This window comes from Hylobates moloch, unplaced genomic scaffold (assembly GCF_009828535.3).
Source record: "Hylobates moloch isolate HMO894 unplaced genomic scaffold, HMol_V3 SCAFFOLD_7, whole genome shotgun sequence".
NCBI lineage: Eukaryota > Metazoa > Chordata > Mammalia > Primates > Hylobatidae > Hylobates > Hylobates moloch.
This window is the reverse complement of record NW_026652282.1, coordinates 112616334-112629949: the sequence shown is the minus strand read 5'-3', so window position 1 is coordinate 112629949 and position 13616 is coordinate 112616334. Positions and strand designations below refer to the sequence as shown.

Below are 13616 nucleotides of genomic sequence, written 5' to 3'. Positions count from 1 at the left end.
ACAGGCAGGCACCACCACACCTGGCTAATTTTTGTATTTTTAGTAGAGACAGGGTTTCACCATGTTGGTCAGGCTGGTCTCAAACTCCTGACCTCATGATCCACCCACTTTGGCCTCCCAAAGTGCTGGGATTATAGGAGTGAGCCACTGCACCCAGCCACATTTTGTTTATCTATTCACCTGGTCATGCACATTTGGATTTTCTTCCAGTTTAGCTATTATGAATAACGCTATAAGCATTGGCACACAAGTGTTCTTGTGGATACAAGTCTTCATTTCTTTTGGGTACATTCCAAGGAGTATAATTGCTGGGTCTTATGATATATTTACATTGAACATTTTCAGAAACTGCCAATTCAAATTCTTACAATAACATTAGAAATGTACAAGGTTTTTGATTTCTTCATACCTTCACTAATACTTGGTATTGTATATCTTTTTGATTATGACCATTTTAATGGGTATGAAGTATCTCACTGCAATTTTAATTAGCATTTTCCTAATGACTAATGATGTTGAGCACAGTTTCATGTGCTTATTCCAATGTTTTCTTTGGTAAAATGCCTAGTCAAATCTTTTGCCCATTTTTAAATGAGTTTTTGTATTATTATTGAGTTTTAAGAGGGTTTGATAAATTCTGATTAAAAGTCTTTATAAGATATACAATTTGCAATTTTCTCTTCTAATCTGTGGCTTGTCTTTTCATTTTGTAAGGATATCTTTTGAAGTACAACAGTTTTAAAATTTGATGGAATTTCACTTTCTGTATAGTTTTAGTGGATCATTCTTTTGGTGTTGTATCTAAGAACTCTTGGCCTAACTTAAGGTCAAAAAGATTTTCTCCTAGAACTTTTATAAATTTACCTCTTATAGTTAGATCTATGATCCATTTTGAGTTAATTTTTTGTACGCTTGCATGGAGTATAGTGTGAGGTAGGGATCCAACTTCATATTTTTGTGTGTGGATGTCCATTTGTCCTAGCAACATTTGTTGAAAAGAATATTATTTTTCTTCATTGAATTGTCTTGGCACATTTGTCAAAAACCAATTGACCATAAATGTAAGGAGTTACTTCTGTACTCTCAGTTATGTTCCATTGATCTATATTTCTATTCTTATGCCATTACCACACTGTCTTAATTACTGTAGCTTTGAGGTAAGCTTTGAAATAAGGAGGTGTACACATTGCCCAAATTTATTCTTTTTCAAAATAGTTTGATTATTCTGAGATCTGTGCATTTCCATGTAAATTTTAAGGTCATTTGTCAATTTCTATTTTTAAAAGCCTACTGGGATTCTGATGGGGATTGCATTGAATTTATAGATTTTTTTTGAAAAATTGCCACCATAACAATATTGAATCTTCTTGTCTGTGAACATGAACTATCTCTTCATTTATATAGATCTTTTAAAAATTTCCCTTGGCAGTATTTTGTAGTTTTCAGTGTGTAAGTCTTACACTTCTTTTATTAAATTCATTCCTCAGTATTTTATTCTTTTTTGATGCTATTGTAAATGAAACTTTTAAAAATATCATTTTTAGATTATTCATTGCTAGTATATATAAATACAGTTGCTTTTTCTGTATTGATCTTCTATCATGCTACCTTGCTGAACTCATTTATTAGTTCTAGTAGTTTTTCACAGGTTCCTTGGGATTTTTTTTCTTTCCTTTTTTTTTTTTTTTGAGACAAGGCCTCACTCATTCACCCAACCTGGAGTGCAGTGGCATGGCCATGGCTCACTGTAGCCTTGAATTCCTGGCCTCAAGCAATGCTCCCACCTCAGCCTCCAAAGTAGCTGGGACCTGGGACCACAGGCACGTGCCACCACAGCCAGCTAATTTTTACATTTTTTGGTAGAGATGGGGTCTTGCCATGTTGCCCAAGCTGGTCTCGAACTCCTGGGCTCAAGCAATCCTCCTGCCTTGGCCTCCCTGAGTGCTAGGATTACAGGCGTGAGCCACCATGCTCAGCCTTGGGATTTTCTACATGCAGGATCATGTTGACTGCAAGTAAAGACAGTTCTACCACGTTCTTTTCAGTGCAAATTCTTTATGTTTCTTCTACTTGCCTGATTGCACTGACAAGAACCGTCCGTACAATGTTGAATAGATGTGGCAGGCACTTGATATCTTTACCTTATTTCTGATCTTAAGTGAAAGCACTTAGTTTCTCACCATTTGGTATATTCCTTGTTTGTTAAGTGTTTTGTTTTGTTTTGTTGACTGTGAGTGGGTATTAGACTTTGTGCAATGCTTTTTCTCCATCTCTTGAGAAGATAATGTGCGGGGTTTTTTTGTCCTTTATTCTATTATCATAGTGTATTATAGTCATTGGTTTTCATATGTCAAACTGACCTTGCAATCCTGAGATAAATTCAACTCATTGTGTAAAATCCTTTTCATATGCTGTTGAATTCAGGTTACTAGTGTTTTGTTCAGAATTTTTGCCTCTGTATTCATGAGGAATGTTGACCTGTAGTCTTCATTTCTTATGATGTTTTTGTCCTGTTTTGGTATCAGGGTAATATTGACCTCATAGAATATGTTGCTAAGTATCTACTCCTTTATTTTCTGGGAGAGTTTGTGAAGAATTGGTATTTATTTCTTCTTTGAATATTTGATAGAATTAGTCAGTGAAACTATCAGGGCCTTATTAGGTTTTAATGTGATTTGCACATTTATCAGTATTGGTAAAAAAAATTAATAAATGAATGAGCCATTTCTTTGGTCTTTTAAAAAATGTTTATTATATGGAGATTTTCATTATATTGTGATTTTTGAAATACAGATATACACCCACCTGTCTAAAACACAAATGGAAAACCAAGAAAGAAGAGAAAAAAAAACAGCCCTCCAGCACTCAAAATAGGTATCCTATTGTCCATGTATCTTATCCAATAGAAGAGCACTATAGAATTCCATGGAGAGTCTATTTACTCTTACAGTATATAGAATGCTAACAGGTTTGGATATTTGCTTTCTCATTTTATGTTAGATTAGAAGTCTCACTTTAGAACCAAGTATTCTAAAGTTTGACTGCAGGGGAAGTCAGTGACCAGGAAGTGATTCATATAAATCTGACAGAGAGGAAAAAGGCATACAAATTATAAAGAAGAAAAAAGAATCCAAAAATCAAAACAATCTGAGGCAATTTAGGTTAAGGGCACATAGCTCTAAATACCTTTGTAGACATAGTGCTGTAATAGATGTTTTATAAAAATAAACTGGAGGCATCTAGAAAAGAGCAAATTATGATCATGGATAAACTGCTAGCTATTTGGAAAAGCCAGAATGATTTTCAGAATGATTCACCTATTGGGGATTTCAGATAGCTGGGGATTTACTAGACTCCCAATGTACAGAGTGATGAATTGGCTTGCAATGTAGTTGGCATTTATATTCCTCTCTCTTGATAATATATGATCAGGATGGAGTGGTGTTGGATGGCTGTATTAGTTTGCTAGGGCTGCCATAACAAAATACCAGAGACTGGATGGCTTAAATGCCAGAAATGTATGTTCCACAATTCTGGAGGCTTCATGTCCAAGATAAGCTGTCAGCAGGTTTTTTTTTTTTTCTGAGGCCTTTCTCCTTGGCTAGCAGATGGCTGCCTTCTTGTTGTGTTATCACTTGGTCTTTTTTTCTGTGTACTCACATCCCTGGTGTCTCTCTGTGTGTCCAAATTTCTTCTTCTTATAAGGATACCAGTCAGATTGGTTTAAGGCTTGCCTTAATGGAGTCGTTTCACCTCAATCACCTCCTAAAAGCTCTATCTCCAAATATAGTCACATTCTCTGCTACTGGAATTAGGACTCCAACATATGAACTTGGCAGAGGATGGGGACATAGTTCCACCGATACCAGTGGCTGATTGAAAGTAAGAGAGATCATATATACAATATGGTAGAAGAAAAATCTAACAAAATGTTCAACTGTGATCTTGGATCCCTTAAGATCTATACTTGGTCTGTGACTTCCTATACTAAGGCTGAAATGCTTCCGAATTGAAAAAGAGCCAATTGCCCCCCCCAAACACACACACCCCTATAGAAACATAAATATACATAAAGCATGGGGTTGGAGGCTTTGGACTGCATTGGCTGCAAAGAAAGGGCTGTTTGATGGAGGACAAAGGTATGCTGGATGATCCATTGCTAAGTTCCTCACAGGTAATGTGAAAAATGTCTTTTTCCTGTCATGCAGCAGAACTTGGAGACTTTCATGAAGAAACAGATAGGAAGCATCTGGCACAAACTCGGTACTTACCAAACCAAGACTGTTTAGAGGGCAAGATCATGCACTTTCATCAGAAACACATGTAAGTACTTTCAACTGGCACCTGCTTCCCCCAGTAGAGAACACTAAAGTTGGGGACAGACTCTTAAGAGCAAGTCCTTAAACCTGAGAAGTTTCAGGCTCCATGAAATGCTGAGCTCCTCGTGGAGCTCTGAGGGTGGAAATGTCGTTCTTGAGGCATTTATTAGGCTCATAAATTCTTTCCCCTTTCAGTGGCAGGAGCCCAGCTGAATCTGACATTCTGCTACTGGACATAGCAAGGAAGCTGGATATGTATGGCATCAGGCCTCACCCCGCCAGTGATGGTGAAGGGATGCAGATTCACCTGGCTGTTGCTCACATGGGAGTACTGGTGTTACGGGTAAAATCTCTTTCCTTTCAAGCCCTTCAGCTTGGCTCAAACTTGGGTGTCCTTTCCCAAGGTGATCTCACCCCTGTGTTTTCACCAGCCAGAAAGGGAAATGGTCAATCGTATTTACTTGTAGTTGCATGAAAAGTATACATGACAAACTAATAAACATAGTTAACTGTAGGGAATGGATAGATGGGGACAGAAATAGGGGTGACAGTGGTGGGAGTGAGACTTCTTTCTATATATATATCTTTTTGTATACCTCTGATTTTCAGACCACGTGAATAGATTACCTGTTGAACAAACAACAAACTAGCAAAAAAGCAAAGCTGGTTGGGACGACCAGGAAAGCCAAGGGAGTTTAGAGGAGTTGGAAATGGGTGTAGGCTGCAGTAATTAAACAGAATAGCCTAGAGAAGGGTCTGTCAGAGCTGGCAAGAAGGCTTGACTATGTGGAAGGCATTGTGGGCAAGGAAAACGAGGAGACTGCAGGAGACAGGTATAGAGTTAGATGAAAGGGTGTTTTGGAATTAGTGGGAACAAAGGTTATATATTCAATATAGATGAGGCAGTGAGATATGGCCATGATGTGATGTGGGCAGTGAGGAGCTATTGAAGGTGTTTGAGCTATTGGGGTGTCAGGAGAAAGAGGACATTGTTTTTAGCAGATGAATCGGGAAACATGGGAAAGGGGCAAGATTAGAAAAGCTATTGTAGTAATCCTTTCCTCTTGTGATCTCCCTGTGCTGGCTAGAAAACTTCCCTAGGCATACCCCTTCTTGCTTGCATTCCAGAGCATCCTTGTATCCCACCTGAAATGCCTTCTTTGACCACAGCTCCTACCCAGTGCAGCAGGATCAAGCTGTGCAAGAGATGGGTCAAGGGTGGTCCCTCTCATTAAGTGCATTTTCTGTCAGGTTTGCACTGTCTTACAAACCAACTCTTGTTAATACATTCTGAAATCTGCCACATTTTTCGTTATAGGGAAATACAAAGATCAATACTTTTAACTGGGCTAAAATCCGCAAGTTGAGTTTTAAGAGAAAGCATTTTCTCATCAAACTTCATGCCAATATCTTGGTAAGTAGCTTTCTAATAAATTCCTTTACTTTCTGTTCACTGGGAATGTTTTTGGTTGCTTCTGCAAATCGTTTGAATATAAATGGTAAAAGTCGGCTGGCCCTGAGTGATGGTGTGCCTTTTCTTTTGCCTTTAAAGAAATCAACCAGAGTTTTCATCATTTTTTACTAAAGGCAAAACACTAAGAAATCTGATTGGCAGTTTAGAATTAACAAAGTAATAGGAAAATGGAGCAACTGGGCTGAAAGGCAAGTCTCCCTGGACACTGTTTTTTAGGGATTTGATAAGTCAAATGGGAGTGACCAGATCTAGGACTAAGAACACATTCATTTGATGTTATCTGTTCCATTTTATAAAGTATCTTCAATTACTTTCCTTAAGCAAAAATTATTAAACACCTAGTATATGCCAAAAACAAGCAGGATGTGGGAGTCAGGTATACATGTAAGCAAAATAGACAATTATTGGGCAAGGTTGCCTAGTAAAGGGTGAGACAAAGGTACTAGAAATGATCTTCTTCTTTTTCTGTTCTAGAGATAGAGTCACACTGTTGCCCACACTGAAGTGAAGTGGTGACATATAGCTCAGAGCAGCCTCAAGGACCTGGGCTCAAGTGATCCTCCCCCCTCAGCCTTTTGAGTAGCTAGGACTACAGGCATGCGCCACCACACTTCGCTAATTTTTAAAACATATTGTGTAGAGACAAGGTCTCACTATGTTGCCCAGGCTGGTCTCGAACTCCTGGCCTCAAGTGATCCTCTTACCTTGGCCTCCCAAAGTGCTGACGTTACCAGGCATGAGCCACTTAGTCTAGAAAGGAATTTTCTTATGACCATAAAGAAAATAAAAAGTGTGTATCAACTAATTTTTGACCTACTGAAGATCCAGCAGTTTGGATTTTATTCTCTGCATCTTGACCTTATAGAAAAGTGTTCACTGAGCAGTTCAAGAAACTGGATTCAGTGTAAAACTCATGGAGAGCCCCAGAGGTTACATGCAGGGACCTGGAAAGGAATGAGAGAAGTGGGATCAGTGCAGTGGGTTGATGGGGCTGCTGAAAACAGGGCTGCAAACATGCCATGTGAGGGGTACATATAGTGTCAGGAGATGGGGAAAACTCGAACTTTAGGTCTAGAAAGCCAAGATTAGAATATGCTAGATAAGCAATATAGAGCATTGTACAACAAGACAACCTATAGAGGAAAAAGTGTTTCTAACTGTTACACTAAGAAGACTCATGGGCTGAGTGTGGTGGCTCGCATTCATAATCCCAGTGCTTTAAGAGGTTGAGGTGGAAGGATCACTTGAGTTCAGGAGTTTGAGACCAACCTGGGCAACATAGCAAGATCCCATCTCAAAAAAAAAATACAAAGAAATTAGGCAGGTATGGTGGCACATACCTGTAGTTCTAGCTATTCAGGAGGCTGAGTCAGGAAGATTGCTTGAGCCCAGGAGTTCGAGGTTATAGTGAGTGATGATCATGCCACTGCACTTCAGCCTGGGCAACAGAGTGACACCTTGTCTCAAGAAAACAACAGACTTATGTACATGTAATCATCTTATAAACCCTTCCATCTATAAGGAAATCTTCTCCTCCCTCCTGTTTCCTGTTGGTCATTTATAACTTCTCCTCACCTTGAAAAGATGCCCTTTGACATGATTTTAATCAAATTTACAACTTCATAAAAATGTTTCTGGCAGAGAAGAGTGAGTAAAAAAGGTATTTAAGGTGAGGGGAGTGTGCAAAGCAATATTTGCTTCTTAGAGAAGGCTCTGTTTGTGAGCAGTGGCCCTGTCTATTCCTCGCAAGGTTGCCAATCATTAGGTTTCAGTAGGTGTAAAACCTACAGGGAGCCAAGTGGAAAATCAGAAGCTGCATGGGCCAATGGAGCAATAGTTTGGAAGGCATTGGGATTTGAAGGTCTTTGATATTCTTGAAGGATGTTTTACTTGATGGAAATTGGTTTATACAGGTGTTGTGCAAGGATACCTTGGAGTTCACCATGGCCAGCCGAGATGCCTGCAAAGCTTTCTGGAAGACTTGTGTGGAGTACCATGCTTTCTTTAGGCTTTCGGAAGAGCCCAAATCAAAGCCCAAAACCCTACTCTGCAGCAAGGGTTCCAGTTTCCGCTATAGGTAATTAAACAATGCACATAGGCAAACTGCTAACACTGCTTCTTTTCAATAACACAGGAGGCTTAGGAGGAGTTCACATTCTAGAAGCAACAAAGAATCCATTTTAATCACATCAAAGATTGTACCCTTTCCTGCTCATTCTCTGTATGACACATTAAGTCAATGTTTCCTAACTAGGAAGGAGGAAGATGGGGGCACCTTACCTAAGGGATAGGATCAGAGTCTCAGAGAGGATGGGCGGATGTGTGCAGTTTGAGAATACATGTTCTATAAACCCATTGTTTCTCTTATATTTAACTTATATGCAAACCATGGAAAGAAAAAGCTCAACAGCCTCCTTTGGGTTGTAAAAGCTAGCATGAGAAAGCACTGGAGGGGATAAGAGATTTAGAAGATTGAACAATATGCCACTAGAGAATCCTCACTACAGGTCACACTTTGGAGGAATCGAAGCAAGGTTGGGTTAAGATCTTGTCTTTACTTGAATACGTCGGCCTAGGAATTAGTTGGAGGAAGTTTTCAAAACTTTTAGCTAGGTACAAAATTCTGATTAAAAGCTTCCCCATAAAGGATTTTTTTCAAAGAGTGGTATCCTACCCCAGTAAAAATTAAGATCTGTTAAAACTTACATATTTCTGATTGAATCTTTCTCAGTAGATGATACTGAGCATATTTTGCCCTTTTCTTAATGACCTGAGTTATTATAAACATCACATATGATCTTTTGCAGGCAGCTGTAGTGCAATAATGGCCTCAGGGCAGGGGACGCGTGTTAAGGCCCTGTACTTAGGTGATACATGGTCCAGACTTTTTAGACTTTATTATTCTTGTGTTTCTTTGTTTTGTTTTGTTTTTGAGATGGAGTCTTGCTCTGTCACCCAGGCTGGAGTGCAGTGGCGCGATCTCGGCTCACTGCAACTTCTGCCTCCCAGGTTCAAGCAATTCTCTGCCTTAGCCTCCCAAGTAGCTGGAATTACAGGGGCGGGCCACCACACCTGGCTAATTTTTGTATTTTTGGTAGAGATGAGGTTTCACCATCTTGGCCAGGCTGGTCTTGAACCCGTGACCTTGTAATCCACCCGCCTTGGCCTCCCATAGTGCTTGAATTACAGGTGTGAGTCATGGTGCCTGGCTAATTCTTGTGATCTTTTTGATTTTTATGTTTCTCCCGGTCGTGATCTGACTTTCTTTGCTAGTGTATGCCTGACTAGAACAATCCTCTTCTACTGTTCATTTAGCTGCTTTTCTTCTGATGTGGACTGGGAAACCAGATAAGTAACCTCATTCAAAGTAGTATGGAAAATCAGTCAGTTGACTCCGATTTGGAGGTAGAGGAAAAGGCTTTAAAGGAAAATATATTGTTGTTATTATTATTTGAGACAGGATCTCGCTGTGTTGCCCAGGCTGGAGTGCAGTGGCATGATCTCTGCTCACTGCAGCCTTGCCTCCCGGGCTCAAGCAATCCTCCCACCTCAGCCTCCCAAGTGGTTGGGACTACAGGCATGCACTACCATGCCCGGGTAATTTTTATTATTTTTGTAGAGATGAGGTCTCACTATGTTGCCCAGGCTGGTCTCAAACTCCTGGGCTCGAGTCATCCTCCTGCCTCAGCCTCCCAAAGGGCTGGGATTAAGGCGTGAGCCACCGTGCCCAGACCAGGTATATTATTTTTAAAGCCCACAGTTTTTAGCTGTTATATAACCCTGTTCAGAGGCCTTTAAAAAATACTTGCGTTCTGAGTAGTTGAGGTTGTTCTCTGCCTGGTCCTTGAATAAGTGAGTATTATCATTGTGATGGTCAAAGATTCATGACATATATCATTCATCTAGTCTTTTGATTTCAACAATAAACGAGGCTTTCAAGTTTTAGTAGCCTATTGGTTTATGGCTAGAACTAAGGATTTTTATTGTTCCTTATGATAGTGGACGAACCCAAAGGCAACTTTTGGAATATGGGAGAAAAGGGAGGCTGAAGAGCTTGCCATTTGAAAGGTACATGATTTTGTTTCTCTTGCTCGTGTTGATTTTATGTTGAATTTGGAGATTTCTATGTATCCTGGTATTCACATGAAGGTCATTTCAATGACTTCTCTGCTTGGGGATTTCAGGAAACATTACCCATCTCAGTACCATGAACGACAGTGCAGGTCCTCACCAGACCTCCTCTCTGATGTGTCAAAACAAGTAAGGTTTCTGAAAATTTCTACTTCTTTAGATAAATGTAATTTGTGCAAATTTCAAATGCTTCCAAGAATTGATTCTGCCAGAATCCCAGTGTGTAAAAAGGTTACTCTGTTCGAGTAGGTTAGCTTCCTGGGGAGGTCTGTCAGCTCGGTCTTTCCTGCCAATAGAAGACCATTTAGTAAACTACCACTGGTGTGTACCTTATAGACTGGAGAGAACTGGCACATCTTCAGATTGCAACCTGTGTTGCTAACATCTTGCAAAATGCAGATCCAAATGGCTTTGAATTTTCAAAACTGAAAGCTCTATCTTTTTACCTATGAAAATCTTAAAGTGTAGAGGAAGGTATAAGGTCTTGGGTTAAAGTTTTAGAGTATTTTTCCTGTGTAATTTTGTAACTTAAGGACAAAGTGTTGTTCCCTTGGAACTGTGAGACAATGGCTTCCTTTGACATTTTTAGTATGAAAATTGTGAATTATTTTTCTTTTACTCTCCCTAAAAAAATAATTATAGGTCTCATAAACCCTCATGGCTTCAAGTCACTGGCAGTTTTTATCCAAAAGGCATCAGAAGCATAATGATGAAAGGAGCCATTTAGTATATGAACCTCTCATAGCATTCATAGCCCTCCTCCCACCATTTTACAGAAAATAGGGAGGAGGCTGGAGCAGCAAGGTTAGGAGACTTGTCTAAGGTCACACAGCAAATCAGAGACAGAGCCAGGACTAACAGGCAGGACTCCTGGTTCACTAATATAGCTATTAAACCAAACTGCTTGTAGTATATACACTCAGAGTCTGGAAGTAGGATGGCATTGAGAAAGAATAGTGTCACATGTACTTTTTAACACATGCACTGGGATGTAGCAGAAGTTATTACCCTTTCTTTACATATTTATCTACCCTAGAATGGAACATGGATCTTGTTAAATGACTTTATGAAAAACTACCTTTCAAACTTTGAGGCTATTTTAGATCCCTCCCCCAGCCCTAACCAAATGGCCTTTTCCTTCTTTCACCAATGTGTCTTTTCTCTCAAGGTGGAAGATTTGAGACTAGCATATGGTGGTGGCTACTACCAAAATGTGAATGGAGTGCACGCATCTGAGCCGGTGCTAGAGAGTAGGAGGAGGAACTCTGCAGTGGAGGTGACATTTGCAACTGAGCTGGCGCATTCCAAACCAGAGGCGGATCCCACATTGCTACATCAGTCCCAAAGCAGTTCCTCTTTCCCTTACATTTATATGGACCCTGTCTTTAACACTGAGCCCAATCCTAACCCTGATCCCAGAGACACGTTTTCGGAGAGGAGTCCTCTAAGCTCCTTCCAAACAAGCTGTAAGTTTGCTGGTAATCACATGAGCATATCTTCTGGCCTCACAAGCAAAGTGAGTCCAGCAAAGCAGCTAACTTACACGGATGTGCCCTATATTCCTTGTACAGATCAGCGGGTTGGTATTATGCCTCCCCAGGTCTTTTTTTATGTGGACAAGCCACCCCAGGTGCCCAGACGGTCCCCAATCAGAGCAGAGGAACAGACAAGTCCAGATAGCTATGTAGAGCCCACTGCAATGAAGCCAGCCAAAAGAAGCCCAAGGAATATCAGAATGAACAGCTTTCAGCAAGACCTGCAAGGACTCCAAGAAGCTATAGCCAGGACTAGCGGTAGGAGCAACATCAATGTAGGTCTAGAAGAGGAAGACCCAAATTTGGAAGATGCATTTGTATATAACATTCAAGAGCCAACCCCTAAAAGGTCCCAGAGCCAATCAGACATGAAAACTATTCGTTTTCCTTTTGGGTCAGAATTTAGACCTTTAGGGCCTTGTCCTGCTCTCAGTCATAAAGCAGACGTGTTTACGGATATGTTTGCAGAGCAGGAGTTGCCAGCAGTTCTAATGGATCAAAGTACAGCAGAAAGGTATGTAGCTAGTGAATCCAGTGATTCTGAATCAGAGATTCTTAAACCAGAGTACTATGCTTTGTATGGCAAAGAAATAAGGTCACCCATGGCCAGAATCCGCCTGTCTTCTGGTAGTCTACAGTTAGATGAAGAAGATGAAGATGCTTATTTCAACACACCAACTGCTGAAGACAGGTCTTCACTAAAACCATTTAATTACTTTTTAGCTTAAAAGTGTGAACCTATGGACATTTCTAAGCCAGTTCCATGTTACCAACTTAGGCAGAAAATAATGAAAGTTGTAGAAACCATTTTCTTGGTTACTACATATTCATTGGTATTAAGGAAATCTCATTTTGGATGCCTACCTTACGAAAGATCCAGCTGTTGAGTTTCACTCTTCCATTACCTCTGAAGGGACTTTAGAATATGCCCTCTCCTCACCAGCACTGTGGCAAGGCGAGGTAGGTATTTGTCATCTCCACTGCATACTTCCTCATAGGGACATTGTGAGTGAAGGTCAGGCTCTTCAATGCTGAAGAATGGTGACAGTATGGGTTGGCATATGGAATTGGCTTCTAATGGCATTTAGTGATTTAGTAGATTGTGACTGTGTTGATCTTTGTGCTCTTAAACAACACTGAACAAATATTTCAGTCTTTACTATTTGTGTGGGGCCCAGTAGAAATGGTCTTGTAATATGCTAAAGACTTCCATTTTTATAACATATAAAAGCGGAGCATGGCCCTCCTACAGCCTCAGGAAGGAGGTGGTGGCATAGATCCTCTCAAGAGAATACAGGTTTAGAATTAATCTAGGACTTGGCAGAATTCTAAACCTAGGAAATTCATGAATTAAATCAATTTCTAGAGCCAGACATAAACCTGATAAAAATATCATGTTGTTTTACTTATAACTTCTATATTCTTAACTATCTACTATATCTAGTAAAAGAGAAACATCATCAGGTCAGTTTGTTTATCTAATATTTCCTGCCAGAATTTATTTTTTGTCATAGTTTCTTGCATGTATGCAGGCCAGGAAATGAATGTTATTGTAATAAAGTGTGATGGAAAATCCAGGTAATTAAAAAATAAATTATAACTATGTTCTTCCTTTTGTTTTAATCAATTTCAGAAGTGATTGGTTCTGGCCTATTACTGAGGAAAGGGACAGTTACAGAACAAGGAAAAGGAAGGAGGCAAGTGAAAATGTATGGCCAGGGAGGGGAAAAGTAGTAGAATTGAAGGGTAGCTGAAACAAAAAAGGATGGTACTAATACCAGGGTGAGTTAATGAACCAAAATTCCATTTTTGACCCATTCAGAATTTCTCTAATGGTCCTCCTAGAAGGTATAGCATTCTATTTGAGAAGTTTATTTTGTTTGATTTTAAAGTCCAACATATTTACAAGATAATGTTACTACTAACTTCAAAGAAAGGAGGCAATTCCATAGGCAAGCTATTTTTTATATATAACTTAAAGGAGAAAAAACTAATGGAATAGCGTCCTCACTCTCCTAAACTTTACATCAGAAAAATCCCTCTTAATATACCTCATCCCACCCCTTTCCTCCATCCTAGCACTTTCTTGTCTGCTTCTGGACTCATATCCAGTAACTCACAAGTCTAGAATAGCTATCTAATAATAAGAATATATTG

The 13616-nt window shown here is 39.7% G+C and overlaps 1 protein-coding gene across 1 annotated transcript in view; it reads left to right on the top strand.

The window, feature by feature from the left end:
- FRMD7 (FERM domain containing 7) overlaps positions 1 to 12187 on the top strand; it is a 26852-nt gene extending 14665 nt beyond the window's left edge. Inside the window, exons 6-12 of the mRNA XM_058441356.1 lie at positions 4209 to 4323; positions 4515 to 4662; positions 5638 to 5733; positions 7707 to 7870; positions 9793 to 9861; positions 9978 to 10053; positions 11093 to 12187. Of these exons, the coding sequence (XP_058297339.1) occupies positions 4209 to 4323; positions 4515 to 4662; positions 5638 to 5733; positions 7707 to 7870; positions 9793 to 9861; positions 9978 to 10053; positions 11093 to 12187 (1763 nt within the window). The remainder of the gene's footprint in view (positions 1 to 4208; positions 4324 to 4514; positions 4663 to 5637; positions 5734 to 7706; positions 7871 to 9792; positions 9862 to 9977; positions 10054 to 11092) is intronic.
- The last annotated feature ends 1429 nt before the right edge of the window (positions 12188 to 13616 follow it).